This window comes from Sparus aurata, chromosome 21 (assembly GCF_900880675.1).
Source record: "Sparus aurata chromosome 21, fSpaAur1.1, whole genome shotgun sequence".
Lineage (NCBI taxonomy): Eukaryota > Metazoa > Chordata > Actinopteri > Spariformes > Sparidae > Sparus > Sparus aurata.
In genome coordinates, this window is record NC_044207.1 from 25,638,685 (window position 1) to 25,656,159 (window position 17,475).

General features: G+C 40.6%; 1 protein-coding gene and 1 long non-coding RNA gene across 2 annotated transcripts; both read left to right on the forward strand.

Moving 5' to 3' along the window:
* Positions 1-3,140: 3,140 nt before the first annotated feature.
* Positions 3,141-12,234, forward strand: fndc7a (fibronectin type III domain containing 7a). Its single transcript, XM_030402403.1, has 14 exons — positions 3,141-3,311; positions 3,807-3,825; positions 4,030-4,287; positions 5,484-5,744; positions 6,333-6,590; positions 7,286-7,540; positions 8,029-8,283; positions 8,486-8,743; positions 8,841-9,098; positions 9,203-9,457; positions 9,569-9,832; positions 9,943-9,972; positions 10,161-10,197; positions 11,479-12,234. Exons 1-13 carry the CDS (start codon positions 3,255-3,257, stop codon positions 10,190-10,192), a joined length of 2,460 nt encoding a protein of 819 aa, XP_030258263.1. The 5' UTR covers positions 3,141-3,254; the 3' UTR covers positions 10,193-10,197; positions 11,479-12,234.
* Positions 12,235-16,331: 4,097 nt separating this feature from the next.
* LOC115572004 (uncharacterized) lies at positions 16,332-17,470 on the forward strand. The gene is made up of 3 exons (XR_003982014.1): positions 16,332-16,408; positions 16,505-16,526; positions 17,340-17,470. It is a non-coding gene; the product is annotated as an uncharacterized LOC115572004 (long non-coding RNA).
* The last annotated feature ends 5 nt before the right edge of the window (positions 17,471-17,475 follow it).

The window sequence follows — 17,475 nt, forward strand, 5'->3', positions numbered from 1 at the left end:
TTTTATGATTTGCATGTCCGTCTTTTCATTTAAAGAAAAAGTAACTTGGCACCACCATGTATTAGTCATGAAGGAGGGTTCTCAGTGTTTTGGTCCTTCCCAACATTTTTTCAGTTTGTTAAAGAAGCCTTTTTATTTAAACCCACTATCTCGGGGAGAGTATTTTATGGCAGAAAAGCCACTTAAACTTCAATGGAGGAGTTGTTGACTTTTTGACTGAAATCAACCTGCGGTTCTGGTTCACTGGTTACTGTGATTATTGGCGATTCAAGGGAATATGACTTTAAACTTTACAGCGAGTTCACTGAAGATAGATCTCAAAAGAAATTGTTGGCATGCCTACTTACACTATTATCAATAATCTATTTATCTGTCCCAAGATTGAGCAGCCAGACATTTCACAGGTTATTAGTTTATTCATTCTCCTTTACAGAGGAGAGTTCGTCTTTATCTGAACAGGACACCAGGACTCTCTAAAGTCTGAAGACCTTAAGAGGGAGATTCTCCAGTCTTGGAGAAGTTTTATCACAATTTATAGGTTAGTTTTGCCAATTGCTTCAGAGAGGTGAACCAGATGGAAGATGTGGAGGACGTCATGAGATCGTAGTGTTCATCAAACTCATCCCAGCACAGGAAACATCATTCATGTTGTGTGTGAGTGAAGTAAGAACAAATAATTGAGAATTTTGAATTAATTTGGAGTCATTCCTGGTTTATAATTTCAGTATATATATATATAAAAAAAAAAACACTATCACGTTTTTTGCCTTCTGGTCTGGTTCAAACTGGAGGTTAAAGTATCTTCTCCTAATGTGATTTCTATGTATGTAATAGGACAGACAATCCACATTCTCTGCAAAAAAGGTATTCCAGTGTTTATCTGAAGGTAATGGGGCATCAAGTTAGTTTCTTCCAAAATTTCAGCCTATTTAGTAAGAAATTCCGTCCTTGCATTTTAACCCTCAGGAAGCTTTGATCACAGAAACCATCTAGAGAAACAAAAAGAGGGGATTTTAGTCCTAAAGCGACTAACATTGGAAGATTGATTTTTTGAAGCCTCACATTAACTCCAGATGAGCCTTCGGTATATTTCTGCACACAACTAGGACTATGGATTTTGTCCTGTTGCTTTCATTGGAACCATGTTATGTCTATTTTACAGTATACGTTATGTGTACAGCAACCAAAAACTGCTTCAAAGAACATGTGAAAATGGGACTGTTGTTGTAGGACACAATAAAAATGTCTTCCTTTCTTATTTTCATCTTTGCAGGAGATGCTTCATCTATCTTGTCTGAACCTGGAGATGAAAATCACTCTCAAAACAATTCTAAGTATCATTTACCGTGTACTGAAGTATCCTATAAACACTTAAAGTGGTGATTTGGGAAAGCTGACACTGTCGCTCTTTGTTCCTTAGACAGTTTGAAAGCTGTGATTGTCTCCTGCGTGTGAAGTTCAGCTGGATCAGCTCTCCGCTGTTGCCCTTTATGCACAATAGAGTTTGTCCACAGCCGAACCTCAGGTATCCTCCCAGCCCGTCTTCATAATACACACCTGACGTAGATGCTCGGCCACCAGGGAAAAGAAAAGATATTATCGCAGTCGTTCCCTCGGTTGACCCTGAAGCAGAAAGGTGGCAGGGTCCGCCACATATAAACAAAGCAAAACAGAATGAAACTGTGTTGTCCTTTAAGGTCAGTTTGTAAATACACTCGTGAAAACAAAGAAAGTTTGTTGATTTAGTTTGTTTAGTCAAAAAAACAATCAGTCAGTGAAGATCTTTAGAAATTCTTCCTTAAAACTACATACTGCACCTTTAACAATGGACAAAACTAAGGAATGTGCTTATTAGCTGAGCAAAAAATGTATGATCAAAGGCCCAGAATAAGGTTGTTTATTGGCCGCACCCAGCTCAGCACCCAGTCCAATAGGTCCAGGGGCTGTTTGACTATGAGGGTGTCTACACTGTAAAATGTATTAATCTTTTCTCATTAACTTAAAATAAAGTTAATTCAAATGAAATTGTAATTTTTTCATGTTCAGACCACTTTAGAAACATTAAAAATGTGAATTATTACAGAAAACATAATCAGCGCTTTAGTAAACATATTAAATATGTGACATTTTAAGATAAGTCATGGTTGTTTACTTGTACAATAATAGAAATAATGCTCATCATGATGATGGTTAGTATTAAATTCAGTCTCTATCTCCTCGCCCCTTCATTAGATTCACTGGGAGTGGTTTCGTCTGTGCTCCAGTGCTGAAACAAAGCAGCTCTGGTAACTGAGTTGGGTGAACAAGATATTTTAGGTCGACTGAACTGTAGATGAAGTATTTTCAGCTCCGGATCTCCAGTTGAAAGAAAGTGAAAGATTGTGTTGACAAGAGAATTACATGTGAACTGAACTGGAGGATTGAAGCATAACTGAATTAATATCTTCTTTATATAACTAGAAGAAGTGTATTTGTTTCATTACCTCAACATGTCTTCTCAGATTCAGTCAACTTAAGATTTTTAAGTTAAAGCAACTTGTGTTTTCTTTACATTGAAAGCAAATGTCTTGCAGATATAATACCTAACCATACTATATATAAATCTAAATCATAAATATGACATCATAAAGCTTTAAGTGTTGTTGATCGCTTCCTGCAAGACAACATGATTCGCTTCTTTACAAAGAAAGGTTTCAAATTTCCCAAGTTATCACGGGCGTGGACCCCAGGAGAGATCAAATATTGTCGACCCAAGTTATAAAACATCTCTCCATAAAAGCGACAGAAGTGGGTCATCACTTGTCTCAAGTTATCTTCTTATACTATAAGTTATAAGGCTGCATCTTCCTCAACTGGGATGTTCACATTTTTCTCGACAAGACAGGAAACAGTTTGCATCATTAGTGTGTTTTTCAAGACGTGGATGTAAAAAACAAAAAGTTTAAACAAAAGTCTGCAGCACAATTGCCTTATCGACATCCTCATCTCAGGAAGGTGAGCTTCCTCGCCTCGCCCTGATAGGACACCCAAACAGCCCCGAGGGGGAGGAGTCACAGCCTCTGGGCTCTTTGGTATTTGCTGAAACAATAATGAACCTGTCGTTTCATCTGAGGAAGAAAGAGAGGGAGGGAGAGAGAGAGTGATAGAGAGGGAAGGGAGGAAAAATAGACAGACTTAAGCCCGAGCTTCTTCCCCTGAAGTCATTTTGAGAAAACAGCATCACACATCTCGCCTCCAGGCAGGAAGGAGTCGACATGGGAGGAACACAATTAAAGATGCTGAAACTTTTGCTTTTATTGACCTTCACTGAGGTAAGAGGGGATCATCTTCTCAATGCACACGTCGACATTTCAGCAAAAAAAAACGCACGACACGTTGCATTTTTCTGCAGTTGGCGTGTTGTCCTCTTATCTGTGATGTGATGCATATTTCACATATCCAGATAGACAGCAGCAGTGTGTAGGGAGAGGAAACACATGAACACAGGCTCTTTTGAGTGTCACTGCTGTCAACAAGTGTGTGTGGCGTGCCCAACCTTAGCTCAATAGACAAATTCATTCCGACCTGAAAAGAAATACCTGCACTGACCAGTCCTGAAATCTGTGTTGAGTGAAGGTAATGTGCAGCCTGCTGCCTCTCATGCTCCGAGAACATGATACAGGGCATAATTTGCCTCAGGATATAATGTGAAGTACCGACTGCCTGCTGCCCTCGGAATGATGTCCTTTGTCTTGAAAAATACTGCATTTGTGATCAAGTTATTTCTTTGTTTCATTCCTTAACTTGTTGCGTTTTGTCATTTTCAGATCTGTGCTGCTGAAAATGGTAAATTAGATACTTTTACAAGTGATTTAACATATTTTATAATAATCCCAAACTGAAATACTGCTCAACATCCTTTAATTTGAAAATGCAAAAGAAAAAGAAAATGCTGCAGTCAACACAAATTTGCATATTTTATTATTTTTTTAGACACATATAGACAAAGCTGATTGTACCCATCGTTGTTTTCTTCTCTATCTCCTCCAGACATCTCTCTGTCAGTGTTCGCGGTCACATCGAAGAGCATGACGGTGCAGTGGAGCGACCACACCGGTGCCAGCTCCTACAAGATCACAGCAACGCCCAAGAACGCCCCGGAACGACCCGTCTTCGCCCACTTCGGTGGCAACGTCGTGATGGGCTCAGTCAACTCCCTGTCGCCCAACACGGTGTACACCATGCAGCTCGATGCCATGGACAATGCACTGAATGTCCTCAGCAGAGCAGAGACGGAGGAGACAACAGGTCAGTGAGAGTAAACGGACTCCTGGTGGTGAGTCACAATTAGAAATTTGGCAGCACTTGACAGACAAAGACATTTTTCCGGTCCTTCACAAGAGGGTGGACGTTTTATTTCAACATCAAGGGGGACGACCAGAGGGACCCCCACAGAAACTTTTGGGCATCAAACACTTCCTCTTCTGCGTTCTGGTTCTTTTATGCACCATTTTGTGCCCGTTCAACATCACATGTTGTAACATAACTAATAAATAAACCTTTTAACCTTTAAAGCATCAAAAGAACACATCATGGAGGCAGAAATGTCTCCGCCGAGATATTATTTGACTGTGAGTGATGCACCGACATGGAAGCAGCATTTTATCATTTCAGCTGAGTGAGCTGATCTGTAAAGGAAAGACTAATATATTTAAAGCTAAACCAATAAGTTAATTGGCAGAAAATTAATCTGCTTAATCTTCATCTTAATTAATAAATCATAATTTTCTTATAAAATGCCAACAATCCTCTGGTTCCTCCTTCTCCACTGTGAGGAATTGCTGCTTTTCTTTTGTTTTATATCATCACAACCTGCATATTTTGGGGTTTTGGACTCCTGATCATGGCTAAGATGGGAAAGTGCCATAGACGTTTCTTTCAATATTTAACGAACCATTTAAGTTTAACTGGTAATTGGACTGTAATTAAATAGCACCGTCCTCTTCTAACAACACAAGTCAGCATTCACAAACACATCCATACACCGGTGACAGAGGCTACCATGCATGGTGCTACCTGCTCCTCAGGAGCGATGACCATACATACACGATTGGAAGAGGCACCAAGAGCAAGTTGGGGTTCAGTATCTTGCCTGGAATCAAACCACCAACCTTCCGATTGGTGTGCGACAACTCTACCTCCTGAAACACAGCCGCCCCAGAACAAAACAATTTGTCAATAAGGACAACATTCGTTATTCACAGCTCCAATTGATAGGGGCTTTTCATTGTTTGCAACTCAAATAAAATAATAATAATGGCCAGAGTTGCAAATAAATGTAGAAAAGTGCAACATGTTTTTATTAAATGTAATAGAGTAGAAGCGAGTTGGAGTTTTGTGGGAGCTTTCTAGTTTTGAAATATAGAAATACTTCCAAATTGTTCTTGAGTACAGTAGTCGTAGTAAATGTAGTTATTCTGTTATCTGACTGATGTGTCCATCAGCCCCGGATGTCCCCAGCATCGAAAAGGCCTACTCCAAACTCAGCAACAGCATCACTGTGGAGTTCACAGAGGTTTCCGGGGCAACCAGCTACATCCTGAGGGCACAGTCGGTGAGCGGGAGTTTCTTCTCTGAGACCATGGTGAGCGGCTCCCCGGGCACGGCGGTCCAGCTCGAGCCCTACACAGACTACAGGCTGAGCGTCATGTCCGTCAACACTGGGGGGAGGAGCCAGCCCTCGTTCCCGGTCCAGGCCAGGACAGGTACGGACAAAATGTCTTACACCTGAGTCCTGCACACACTTCACACTGTGGCGTCAGCATTTCAAACTGTGATAGAAGATTCATGCACATGTTTTTGATTATAACATTACTGATTATGGGAAAAAAAATAGTAAAAGTATTAACCTTCTAAGTCCACTTTCACTTGTGGAGACACATTGGAAGCAGTTTATTCAGTTTATGTGTATGAAGAGTGAAATGTAGCCTGGCTGTTGTTCCTATAGGACAATAGTTTGTTATCTCACTCCGCCGGCCATAAGGGCATGTCGTTTCACCGCCCATTGTCACAGAGTCTCTACTCTTTGCAGCCTTCGCAGGAGGGTGGAAACTGTATCCATGCCTCTTCACTATACCATTCTCATAATATGAAAAGCAAAACCATGAGAACTGGGTTGTCTCCCTTCCTGAAGGAGAACTGAACGTAACATAATCACAGAGAAATTGTTTCCATTTCACACCTCTTACACAAAAAATAGTCAGGGAGAAAGTCGAGATAAGAAATCTGTGTTTGTCCATTTTTAAATTGTTCTCGTTATCCTTTATCACCGTCTTGTCTTCGCCTCTTTGAAGTGGTGATGCCGCCCGAGTTGAACGCCACCTCCCCGTCAAACGACACCATCCTCGTGACCTGGCCCCCGGTGGAGCACGCCGTCCTCTACACGCTCTGCATCATCAGGGAGGGCTCCAGCTCACGCCACAAGGTGAACACCAGTGACACCATGGTGACCTTTGATGACCTCCTGCCGGGCACCACCTACTGTATCAAGGGCACGGCCTGGGACTCTGAGGGCCGTGCTGGAGACGACCTCACTGTCTGCATGATCACACGTAAGCACGATGTTTGAAAGAAAATCAAGACTATATAAATGTCAATGACAGCATCTTGAACGTGCTCAGTGTCAGATTATAAAACATGTTACCGACTGCTCAAAGATGTTGGAACAGTTAGCTATGAGTTTTCCAGCTGCCCCATCTGGAACGAGCGCTACACGTGGTCCAGGTTACTAACATGTGAAAATACATACAAATACAATATTTAGCAGTGAAGAACACCAACAAACTTTAAGACTACAGCGATGGCAGAATAGTCTCCTGCTATTGTAATATTCAGACATGTGACTGAAGTCTCTTAGTCCAAGTCTCAAGTCCCAAACCATTAAATATATATATATAAAGTTTAATGTAAAATACTATAAACAGCTGTTGACTGCTAATAACTGCATTATAAAACATGTATTTATTTATTTATTTATTAACAAAGCAACAAAAAAGGCTCAACAATGAGCTCAGCTATCATAAAAGGGAAGTCAGTTAAACTCAATAAATGTTACACTATTAGAAAACAATTATAAGAAAATAAGGCTTTTAATAACATTCTCTAGTGTCTATAAAGTTTATCATAAGTGCTTACAAATCTTATAATCCAACAATAATGTCTTCATTATCATTAACACCTTCATAGTCTTATTAACGGCCTTATTATAAAATCTGGTCACTCGTTTACTTTCTGGTTTCATCTCCAGGACCTCCAAGTCCAGATGTGACCCACGTCCAGTTGGATTTGGGTCGGTCTCTTGCTCTGTCTGTATACTGGGGGCCAGTGCAAGGTGCCGACAGCTACATCGCCTGGACTAGTAACGGCCAGAACTGTAGTTCAACAGGGCAAAGTTACTGTTTTATCTCACCTGTGGAGTGTGGCCAGAACCACTCCATCACTGTCACGGCCTACAACAGGGCCGGTCCCAGCAGCCCCTCCATGTCAGAAGACTACATCACATGTGAGGACGTCACACACAAATCATACATGTTCAGTACGCTCCTGTGCTTTCTTGCTAAGAGTAAAGTTGAGAAGACTGACGCCATCCTCGCGTCTGTACCGTAAATCTTAAACAACATCAAGCAGCCGGTTGGCTTAGCTTAGCATGAAGTATGGAAGTGAGGGGAAACAGCTAGCCTAGCTCCGTCCAAGCAAGGTAACAACATTTAAGTACCAGCACCTCTAAAGCTAGAAAATATACTTAATTATTGAGGTTTAGAGGTGCTTGTAGAGAGATTTTATTGCTTTTGGACACAGCCAGGCTAGCTGTTTGCCTGTTTCCAGTCTCTAAGCTAAACTGTCTCCTAGCTTTAAATTGATCCTACAGATGTGAAAGTGGTATCAATCATCTCAGCAAGAAAGCAACTGAGCATATTTCCCAAAACGTCCCACTTTTTCCTTCAACAAGTGATGACCATTCTTAATTCTTCTTCACCCTCTCTCCAACAGATCCATGTCCCCCAGAGAACATCTGGGTGACGGAGCCCAGCGCAGGCAACTGCTCGGTGGTGTGGGACGAGGTGCCACTGGTGGAGTACTACATTGCTTTCATCAAGAGGGACGACGGGATGGAGGACTCCTGCAACACCACCGAAACCACGTGCCCATTCTTCTGCATGTGCGGCTACACCTACCTCACCACCGTCTTCCCCTACAACCAGGCCGGCTCCAGCCCAACGGCCCACGTCCGCAACTACACCACCAGTTAGTTTTCATACTCAACCAGTTGTGGTTTGCCCTCTGAATGAGACTGTCTGACATCATAGGTCATGAACAATGGCATTGTTGCACAGTCATGGCTTTGGAGCAGAGTTACACCGATTACTTTTCTGATATGGCGGTATAGTTTCAAAGCGACTTGCAATTTATTTTTAACTTTCTAACTCCTCCCCTCCTCTCCCTCCAGTTCCTTGCTGCCCACAGGACGTGTCCATAAACCTGGTGTCTACAGAGACCCTGGAGATCATGTGGACGCCGGTCAAAGGGGCCGAGCTGTACGAGACAACGGCAGCTCAGACCGACGATGTCATCCACTGTAACGACACGGCGCCGGTGTGTGCGCTGTCGGATCTGATGTGCGACACGGCCTACTCTGTGACCGTCACACCTTGCAGCGACTTGCGGGGATGCAACCGCACGTGCAAGGCACACACACACGGGACAGGTACTGATGGGGGCCACCACAACACACAAGTTCAGCAGAGCCCCTTTAATACATCACTTCTTCATCAACGTATTGATTTTTGTCTGTCCTCCTGCAGCTCCGTGTGCTCCAGAGATCCTGAATATGACGCAGATCAGCAACTCCACATACAGAGTCCTCTTCACCACCCCCAACAGCCCCAACACAAATTACACCGTCAAGGCCACTGGGCGCTATGACACGCACACATGCCATTCGAGAAACAGCTCCTGTGAACTCACGCAGCTGCCCTGCGGTTCGACCTACGAGGTCGTTGCAGTGGCGACTACAACTGTGGGGAGAAGTCTGCCCGGGTACAGTAAACCTTTGGAAACAGGTCTGATTGGTTCTTAAAATAAAATGCAGCATCAGTCAAATTATTCACATTACACACACACACACTCCTGTGTTGATCTTTGTTCTGGCGCTTCTCTCCCCGAGGTCCCTGCTGCCCCATGTCAGTGCACGTGGCCCAGGTCACCCAGGCCATGACCAACGTGACCTGGTCAGCTGGCAGGGGCGCCCGCTCCTACATCACCAGCCTGATGTCCTCGCGCGGACATGCCAAGTGCCACACCCTGGACACCCACTGCCTGATGGGATGCATCACCTGCGGCACCAACTACAGCGTCAACCTGGAGGCCATCAGCAGCACGGGACACATGTCGGAGTGCAAATATCATGGATTCTCATCCAGTGAGGACAAAAACATACACATGCAGCCACAGACACAAACATCCAAAACCACCAGTATGATCCTGACGCCACCAGCTCTGCTTCTCATAGAGCTCTTTTTTTTTCTCGTAGGTCCCTGCTGTCCAACAAGCATCAAGCTGTACCGCAGGGCCAACAACACCCTCAGGGTGCACTGGCGCTCTCTGGGCCCTCAGATCCATAACCACACCGTAGATCTGTACGGGACGGGAGCCAACTACACCTGTAACGCAGCTGCCGGCAGCAAATACTGTGACATCGAGGAGGGAAAATGTGGGGACGTCTACCGAGTGGTGGCGGCACCAGTGGGTCAGGACGGGGTCAAAGTGAGCTTCTGTCAACCCAGGACGTACTCAGGTGAGTCAGTAGTCACTCATGTCACTCATTTTATTTGCTCTTGATGGTGAATTTGTGTGTGATTTGTGGCTACAGCTGCATTAATGTGTTCATTTTTGTCATATTCTCAGTTCACTGCCTTGGTAGTAACGCTGGCATGGGTGAGTATCGTCTAATCTTACATTTATTTTTGTTAAGAATCAGATGAGAAGCTTGATACATTTCTAGCTGTCTTGTTCCCCGTTGCCAGTTAATATGACCTTAAATAATATTACGATATTTTTGTTCTACATCATTCATATTTCGATATTCTGGAATCTACTCAAATCTCTAATCTCTCTTTCTCCAGTAATCCATCGTGGAAGACGAAGTTTGGATTAAGCGTGGTGAGTTCATTGTTATAGTTATTATATAGTTTTAAGATAAGTCCTCTAACTGCATGGACACCACGTTATATAACAAGCTGAGACAAACAGTATGCTTTAACCTTACAATATGTATTGATTTTGAACTGATATAAGCTTTCACAGGTTGCATCCATTGTGCAAATCCACAGTTTGAAGTATATCTTGTAAGAAAACAAACTACAGACAATGTGAGGCTGATCTTTGTCTGTCTTTACCTCTGGGACATCTCGTGTCCGTCTATAAAACCACGGGGGGGAACATGAAGGGAGCGTGACTCAGGTTAACGCAGAGTGAGAGCTGCTGCAGGAAACGTGACACAGACCTCTTATTGTGTCTGTGATGAGTGGGTGTAAGGTGATAGATATTTAATGGAGCCTGACTCAGTATGACAAAGCTGTCTTCTGCTTTTTGCATATAAAGGGTCAGGTAACGATCCGCACGTAAGGTACAAACATGTGAGTGGTGACTGACGAGAGAGTCAGGAATGAAAGAGGGGCGACTTGATATTTAATGTATTGTTAATGAGTCCTGATTAACTGAGATTCAAGGAATATAAACAAGTTAGAGATTAGTGATTGACACTAGTGAGGACTTGTGTATTACTAATTACTTCCTCATTAGTTACTCAGTAGTCCCTCATTACTTCATAATTGTGAAAAAGTAGCTACTGAGTTTGTCCTGGGAGTTTACAAGTAGTTCCTTAATAACAATCAGACACAATCAAGACAGCAGGATTTAAAAAGAACATTTTAATCATATTGAGATCAAATATATATTATTATTTTTTAAAAATGGAAAGCCTGCTGCTTTGAACCAGCTGCTCAATATGTATCAGGGGCATGAAAAGAGTAACTAATGATTAACTAATTAGTATTTAAAGAGTCATTATTAGTTGGGGCTCGATCAGCTCATGAAGAAAGTGGTCAGTATGTCGATATGTATGAATTAATCAGGATGTAATGATTAATTAATGTAATATCTTCCAGTCTGTTTCTCAACTAACTCATTATTATCTACTATACAGACCTCAAATCCCAGTTCCAGGAATTACTCTTTGATGACTCACTCAATATCAAGTTATTAATGATTCATTCTTTATTCTCTCCTCAGTAACTACTCACATTTTTGTGAGTTTCATAAAGAAAGTGTTTTATTCGACTTACTGAGTCAGATGAATCAGCACTGAAGCTACGATGAGACATTTTAATGACCTTTTTTTTCCACCAAGTCCAGATTTTGATAATTTTCTCTCCCCTCCAGGAAACGTCCTCCATCACCACCACCATCACCCAATATGGACCTAAAAGTGTGCTAACACCAACGGCAACTGTGAAGAATACACCCAGATGAAATATCACTCTTGTTTAGGAATGTCACTGATTTATTGTTATTGCTGTTAGCAGGAAACACTGACAAACTGTTTCTGCTAATGAAATATAAAAAAAAAAACACTAAAATATTACATTTAAATGGATAAAAGAAGGCTTTTAAATAAACAACTTATTCCTTCAATGTATTTGAAAAATATTCTTCTATTCTCTATGAAATATTTCTCTTTACAGTAGGCTGCATGATATTGTACTCCCCGCTCTGCAATTTGTTGTGTTTGATGAATACAGTTGTCCTTTTGATGTAACCTCAACATGTAATAACATCTAGTAAAGAGGAGATTATGGAAAGAATTGAAACTTAACAGTGACACCTCCAAACAAGTGCATATTATACTCCGTCAAAAAAATGTTTTTTAGGACTTCCCCAAGTAGAGGACCTCCATACTGCGGCTGTACTGTATGATGTGTCTGGGTTGTAAAGCCGGTTGGTGACCCAGAAAGGGTTAAAAGTGGGGCAGCAGGTATCCATCACGTTGGCCTGGAGTCATGCACGGCGAGTCCTGTGGATGATACGTCTGATCAGATTGCTGGAGATAGATTCAGTGTGAACTCTGCTCTCATTGGATTATGTTGTTCTCTCAGTTGACGGACGACAACAATAATAAAACACATCGTTTTCACATTACGACACTGTGTGCTGTCAATCTCATTGCTTTGGGTTCTTCTCTGTGAGGAGGAGATGTTTTGTTCAGGTGTGAGAGGTCCGAAACATGAGCTATATCAGTCCTCCAAAAATAATCCGGGAAGAAATCCATCAGAGAAACTTCCTCAAACAGGTCTGTTATGTAATATCTCAGACGTTGACTTTCACTCAGCTTAAAGGTTTAACAACTGACCAAAGTGTCGCTGCTTGAGCTTTCTGCACATGTATAACACAGTTCACGGGGTCGTCGATCAGGCTGGTTGGTTTATTTCGCTGACTGACAACCTCGTTAAAACAGAAGAGAAACTCTTAACAGGCTGATTGTTACTGGATCCTGTAAAATACAAATTCATTCTTTATTTGCTTACATCTTTATAATTTGTAATCTTAGGTTTTGATCAGAAGTTTTGAGTTAAAAACAATATAATACATACAAACTAAAAAAACTGATTCTCTCCAAGACTCCCATTTTCTTTAAAAGATGTCCGTTTGTGCACCTTTAAATGTAAAGTTACATTATGTTCCCCATGTCACCAAACGTATACTGGTGAGTGATGTAAACACTAAATCGCCAAAGAAAGAAAATCAGTTAACTACAACAAACTGTTGCTGCCAACATCTAAAGGGTGTTATCAGCATGATCTAGTCAGATACAAAGTATATTTTAACCATTGTTTAAAATATTTCACTTTGCTTGATGGTGCACAAAAAGAGTAACTAATGATGAAGTAATTAGTATTTAATGAGTCATCACTAATAAGTGCTACTCAGTGGTTAGTTGATAGTTAATCAGGAACAGCTCATGAAGAAAATGGTCAATATGTTGACATACAGATATTTATGAATTAATCGCGTATTCATCAAAATACTCTATATATCTTAATATTTAATTATCAGAGAAAAAAAATCTAAATCAAATCAAATGTTTTTCTTCTGCATCACTAATTGGAAAACCTGAATCAACATCAATCATTCAACTATCATAAACTATTATGTAGAAGATTATACAATGGATAAGAACACAAGTGCTAGCAGCTCTAGCAGACACTAAGCTAAAGGCTAACACGGGCTCACAGCGACAATGTTAACAAAGCTAATGTTTAGCAAGTTTGTTCAAAATGTTCGCTTTCCTCAGTGTGTCAACATTTGCTAATTAGAAGTAAATACTAAGTATATGATGAGGACGTCAGTTAGACTGAAGTAAAGGACAAAAACCTGATGTGAAAAAATTAAAATATATAATACTAAAATCCTCCTGAGGGAGATATGAACGTATGAAACATTTTGTGATAATCCATCCAACAGTTATTGCATTTTATCTAAAACCACAAATGTCAACTTGAGGGTGCTGCTGAAGAACAAGCCACTGTTTATATCTGTAGATCTGTTCATGGCAATCCATCTGAAAACTGTTATTTTATTCTGGACCAAAGTGTTGGACCAAGCAACCAATATTACCACTCCAAGAGCCACGAGCATTGGTAGCTAGATAAGGGCCATTGTGTGTTTTGTACTCTTTAGTACAAAAATAGAAGCTGAGTATCTGCACACTGAATTATAGCTCAGACAAGCTATTGATTCTACTGGGTATTAAAAACCCAGGCACAGTGTATCCCACCTCGCTGAGCTGTGTTTTCACAGCTGCTTTTGTCTTTTAGATTTTAGCAGCATCTTAGTTGTCTACCTTTTAATGATCTCCTGTGTAATATTGCGTACAATATAGGTTTATTTCTTCCTGTTTGCATCTTGTTGTGCGGACTGAATGTGCATGCGTCAACATATATTGCCAATAAAGTTGATTCCAGTTCAGCGTATATTCGACCAAAACAAGCACGTTTACCCAAAATCCCAGAGGTGGACTGTCACAAACAAACACATGGCTGAATTTACACGTGTGTTCGAGAACATGTCCTGCTTGTGGGCGAACACAAGCTCCTCGGCACTCAATCACAGTGATGATCTGTATTCTCACAATAGAAGGTAAGGTGCTGAAAACAAACAGAGGCAGTGGGCAGAGCTCAGAGAGGACATATAGGTGTGGACCTATTGTCCACAGCTCTCTTTGTCACACACTGCAACACGCAATAAGCTATCATTTTCATTTATGTAACAGAGTTGGTGTACTGTACATATACAGTATTACAAACAGGAACTCCCTGTAGCCAAACGTTTCAGCTGGTAATAAAGGTCCATTACAGTCTCTGGTCTCAATATCCCGGGTCTCTAAAGTAATCTCTGTAAAGTATCTTTGATTTACTCTTTACAATCAACAATAAAACTTAATTTATTATCAAATAGACTTTCTCACAACACGGTTTTACAGCGCTTGTTTGCGAACATCACATACATCTAAATAAACTGTCTTACTTGGTGAGCAAGGAAGCAGAATACAATTTATCATTTATTTATTTACAAAACTGAACCGCACACACTTCAGTCTATGGTCGGCATTTCATCTTTTTAAAATCAATACGCTGACTCACTGAAATTGAAACACGGCTTTAGGTACTCTGAATGCTTTCTTACAACAGGATTGCTGGGAAATGTAAATATATCTGGACAAACACCTAACAGGTCGGCTTACTGTTATCTAACACTTCTCTCCACTAAACAAAAGTTAGAGAGATGTTTTGCATTTATCTGAAACTGCATTAAACATGGATAATTAACTTTGTTCTCCCAGAGAGAGACAAGCTTCTTTGAATCATTTCGATGTGAGAAATGATGATGAGAAAAAGGTTTTCACAAGAATTTCAGCACATAATGGGCAAAACTGGAGCAGTGGTAGACTCAGGATGTTTCAGGGGGCAAGGGTGAGCAAACATAAGGGCACCAGCTGAAGGCGTTGGGCCACCCTAGAAGATATTTCACCACATTTCGTCGTTTGGAAGGAACCTTGAGGACAGTTTACTGTGTTTTGTCCACTGGAAGGGCAACCTAGGGGACATTTTACCACATTTGTCCACTGGAAGGGCGTCCTAGGGGACATTTTACCACATTTGTCCACTGGAAGGCCCCTTTCAGGACATTTTATCATGTTTTGTCCACTTCATGGGCACCTGTGAGGGCATTTTACTGTGTTTCATCCACTGGAATGGCACTGTGAGGAATACAAGAGGGCACTTTAGCATCTAAATCCATACACCCAAAAACTGCACACACTCTGAAGTGTCAGCTGGTATTAGATGTAAGGGTATCGTAGCACCTGGGTGTCTTTTTTCAAAAGGCAGACGATACTATTCCCCCTTTACCTCATACTGTAAAATACTTTGTATCTTTTTAAAAGTGCTAAGAATGAAATAAGAATTAACACATAATTTTCTTGCTTATTTTCATTTTACTGTTTTGAGGACTTTTTATATGACTCTACATGCAACTTAACATGTGATATTTCTGATCTTTGCATATGTATTTTGTGGTGTTAGTGAAAAAAAGACGATTTTAATCCCAGATACACCATTCATAAAAAGTTTTAAGAATAAAAACAGGAGTACAGATCATTACAAATACAAATTAAAACCGACACTGACGATCTGAGAAGCACATTTCGACATGACACAAGTCGTATCGGAGCAGCTATTATACAATTATACATGATGGCAGATCATTTCCAAGAAAAGTGACATCAATCCAGGAAGGATGGGCTCAGTCCACTTTTCCTGTTTCCCTGAAGGTCACACAAAGGAGATCCTGTTACCTTACAGCAGGTAAGTCCTGTTTTTAGAAGGAAGTCAACATTATTTAAGAAATAGAGAGATTTAAAGTCATGTTTTCACCTTTAAATATAAATTGATCCTGTAGAATACAAAGACTGAGGAGGTTTGAAAGACAGAAATATTCCTGGAAAATGGAGGAAGTGCAGCTTGACTGTAATGAGGTGGGGGAGTGAAAGCACCTCCACCTCCACCTCCACCTACAGGCCACATACTTTGTTTCCTTCTCATGACGACAGGGACCCCACAGGCATCCACCAGCCCTCATTTAAAGACGTCCTGATTGGTTCCCATGAAGTTGATCTACAGCGCTCAGCCCGCAAAGATTTCAGAAGAGCTGACTGCAGACGCACAAATGGATGTAACTTACTGAAACTCTGACACGAACAATGGAAAAGATGTGGATGTTTTATTCCTCAGTTATACTTTTGTCTGTCATACAGGTAATTATACCTTTTGTATTCATTCTTTTATTTGTTATTTTATAATGTCATTTTATTTCTGACAGTTTTCTAATGAACTTCTTTTGTCTTCTTTAGATACAACATGTTTTGTCCACAGGTGAGTGTTCTGTTCTTTCTGATGCTTTTCCTGAGAAGGGAGGAACTTTTAATGATTTTATGATGTTTACATTGTTTGTTTGTTTTGTTTTTTTAACTTTTTCCATCACTTAAGAAGGGAGATAGATATACAGTTATACTCATATGAAAGTTTGAATTTAATAGTTTTTTCATCCAAATATCAGCACAGTGAACTTTCATATAATATGAAAATTACAGATTACAGGTATGATCCAAACTTACATATTGGCAAATAAAGAAAAAAAGCTAAATTAGCTGCTTGTAGTTAATTGTTCTGGCAATGCATGGGTTAAGTTAAAGTATCTTTATGAGCCAGTATGTGGAAGTCAAGTCTTAAGTTGTTTACCTCTAACATGGAGACAGTTTTTGCAAAGTAATTATTATCACTAAAGAATATCTTAATTTCAAACAATCAAATTATCATTTTTAATTCATGAAATACTAACAATTTAACTCAAAGTGTCCACTGGTGATCTGAGAATTGAGGCACAAATATAATCTCTGGCATTTCACACCTATTGTGAAAAAAACTTGCTGTGATAAAGACATGATAAGTCTGAATAAAATGCTTGTTAATTATCTTGTTTTACCTTTTTAATCAAATAATTATGATATTTTCAATTGGAAAACACTCAACTTGCTTGTCAAGGGCACTCCTGTGTCTGATCTTTATGATCTGAGAGGGTTTTTATACACCTCTTTTGCTTTAAACCATCACATTCGGTTGCAAACATCTGTGGCTCCTTTCTGTAGCATACAAACAAACTAAATTCCTCGTCTAACTTCTTTTCAGGATGTGACATTGTGTCGGTGACATCTCCTTCGGCGTCGACACTGAATGTGGTGTGGAGCAGCTACAGCGGCGCTTCAACTTATTTACTGGACTTGAGAGTTGTGAACTCCACTACTGTCGCCCCAGTGGTGGTAAT

Bases quoted from the DNA above. Each gene is read 5' to 3' on its own strand.
- fndc7a (XM_030402403.1), top strand. From the start codon at position 3,255: ATGGGAGGAACACAATTAAAGATGCTGAAACTTTTGCTTTTATTGACC. The intron at 6,591-7,285 runs GTAAGCACGATG...TTTCATCTCCAG, and splicing joins CACTGTCTGCATGATCACAC to GACCTCCAAGTCCAGATGTG. The intron at 7,541-8,028 runs GTGAGGACGTCA...TCTCTCCAACAG, and splicing joins GTCAGAAGACTACATCACAT to ATCCATGTCCCCCAGAGAAC.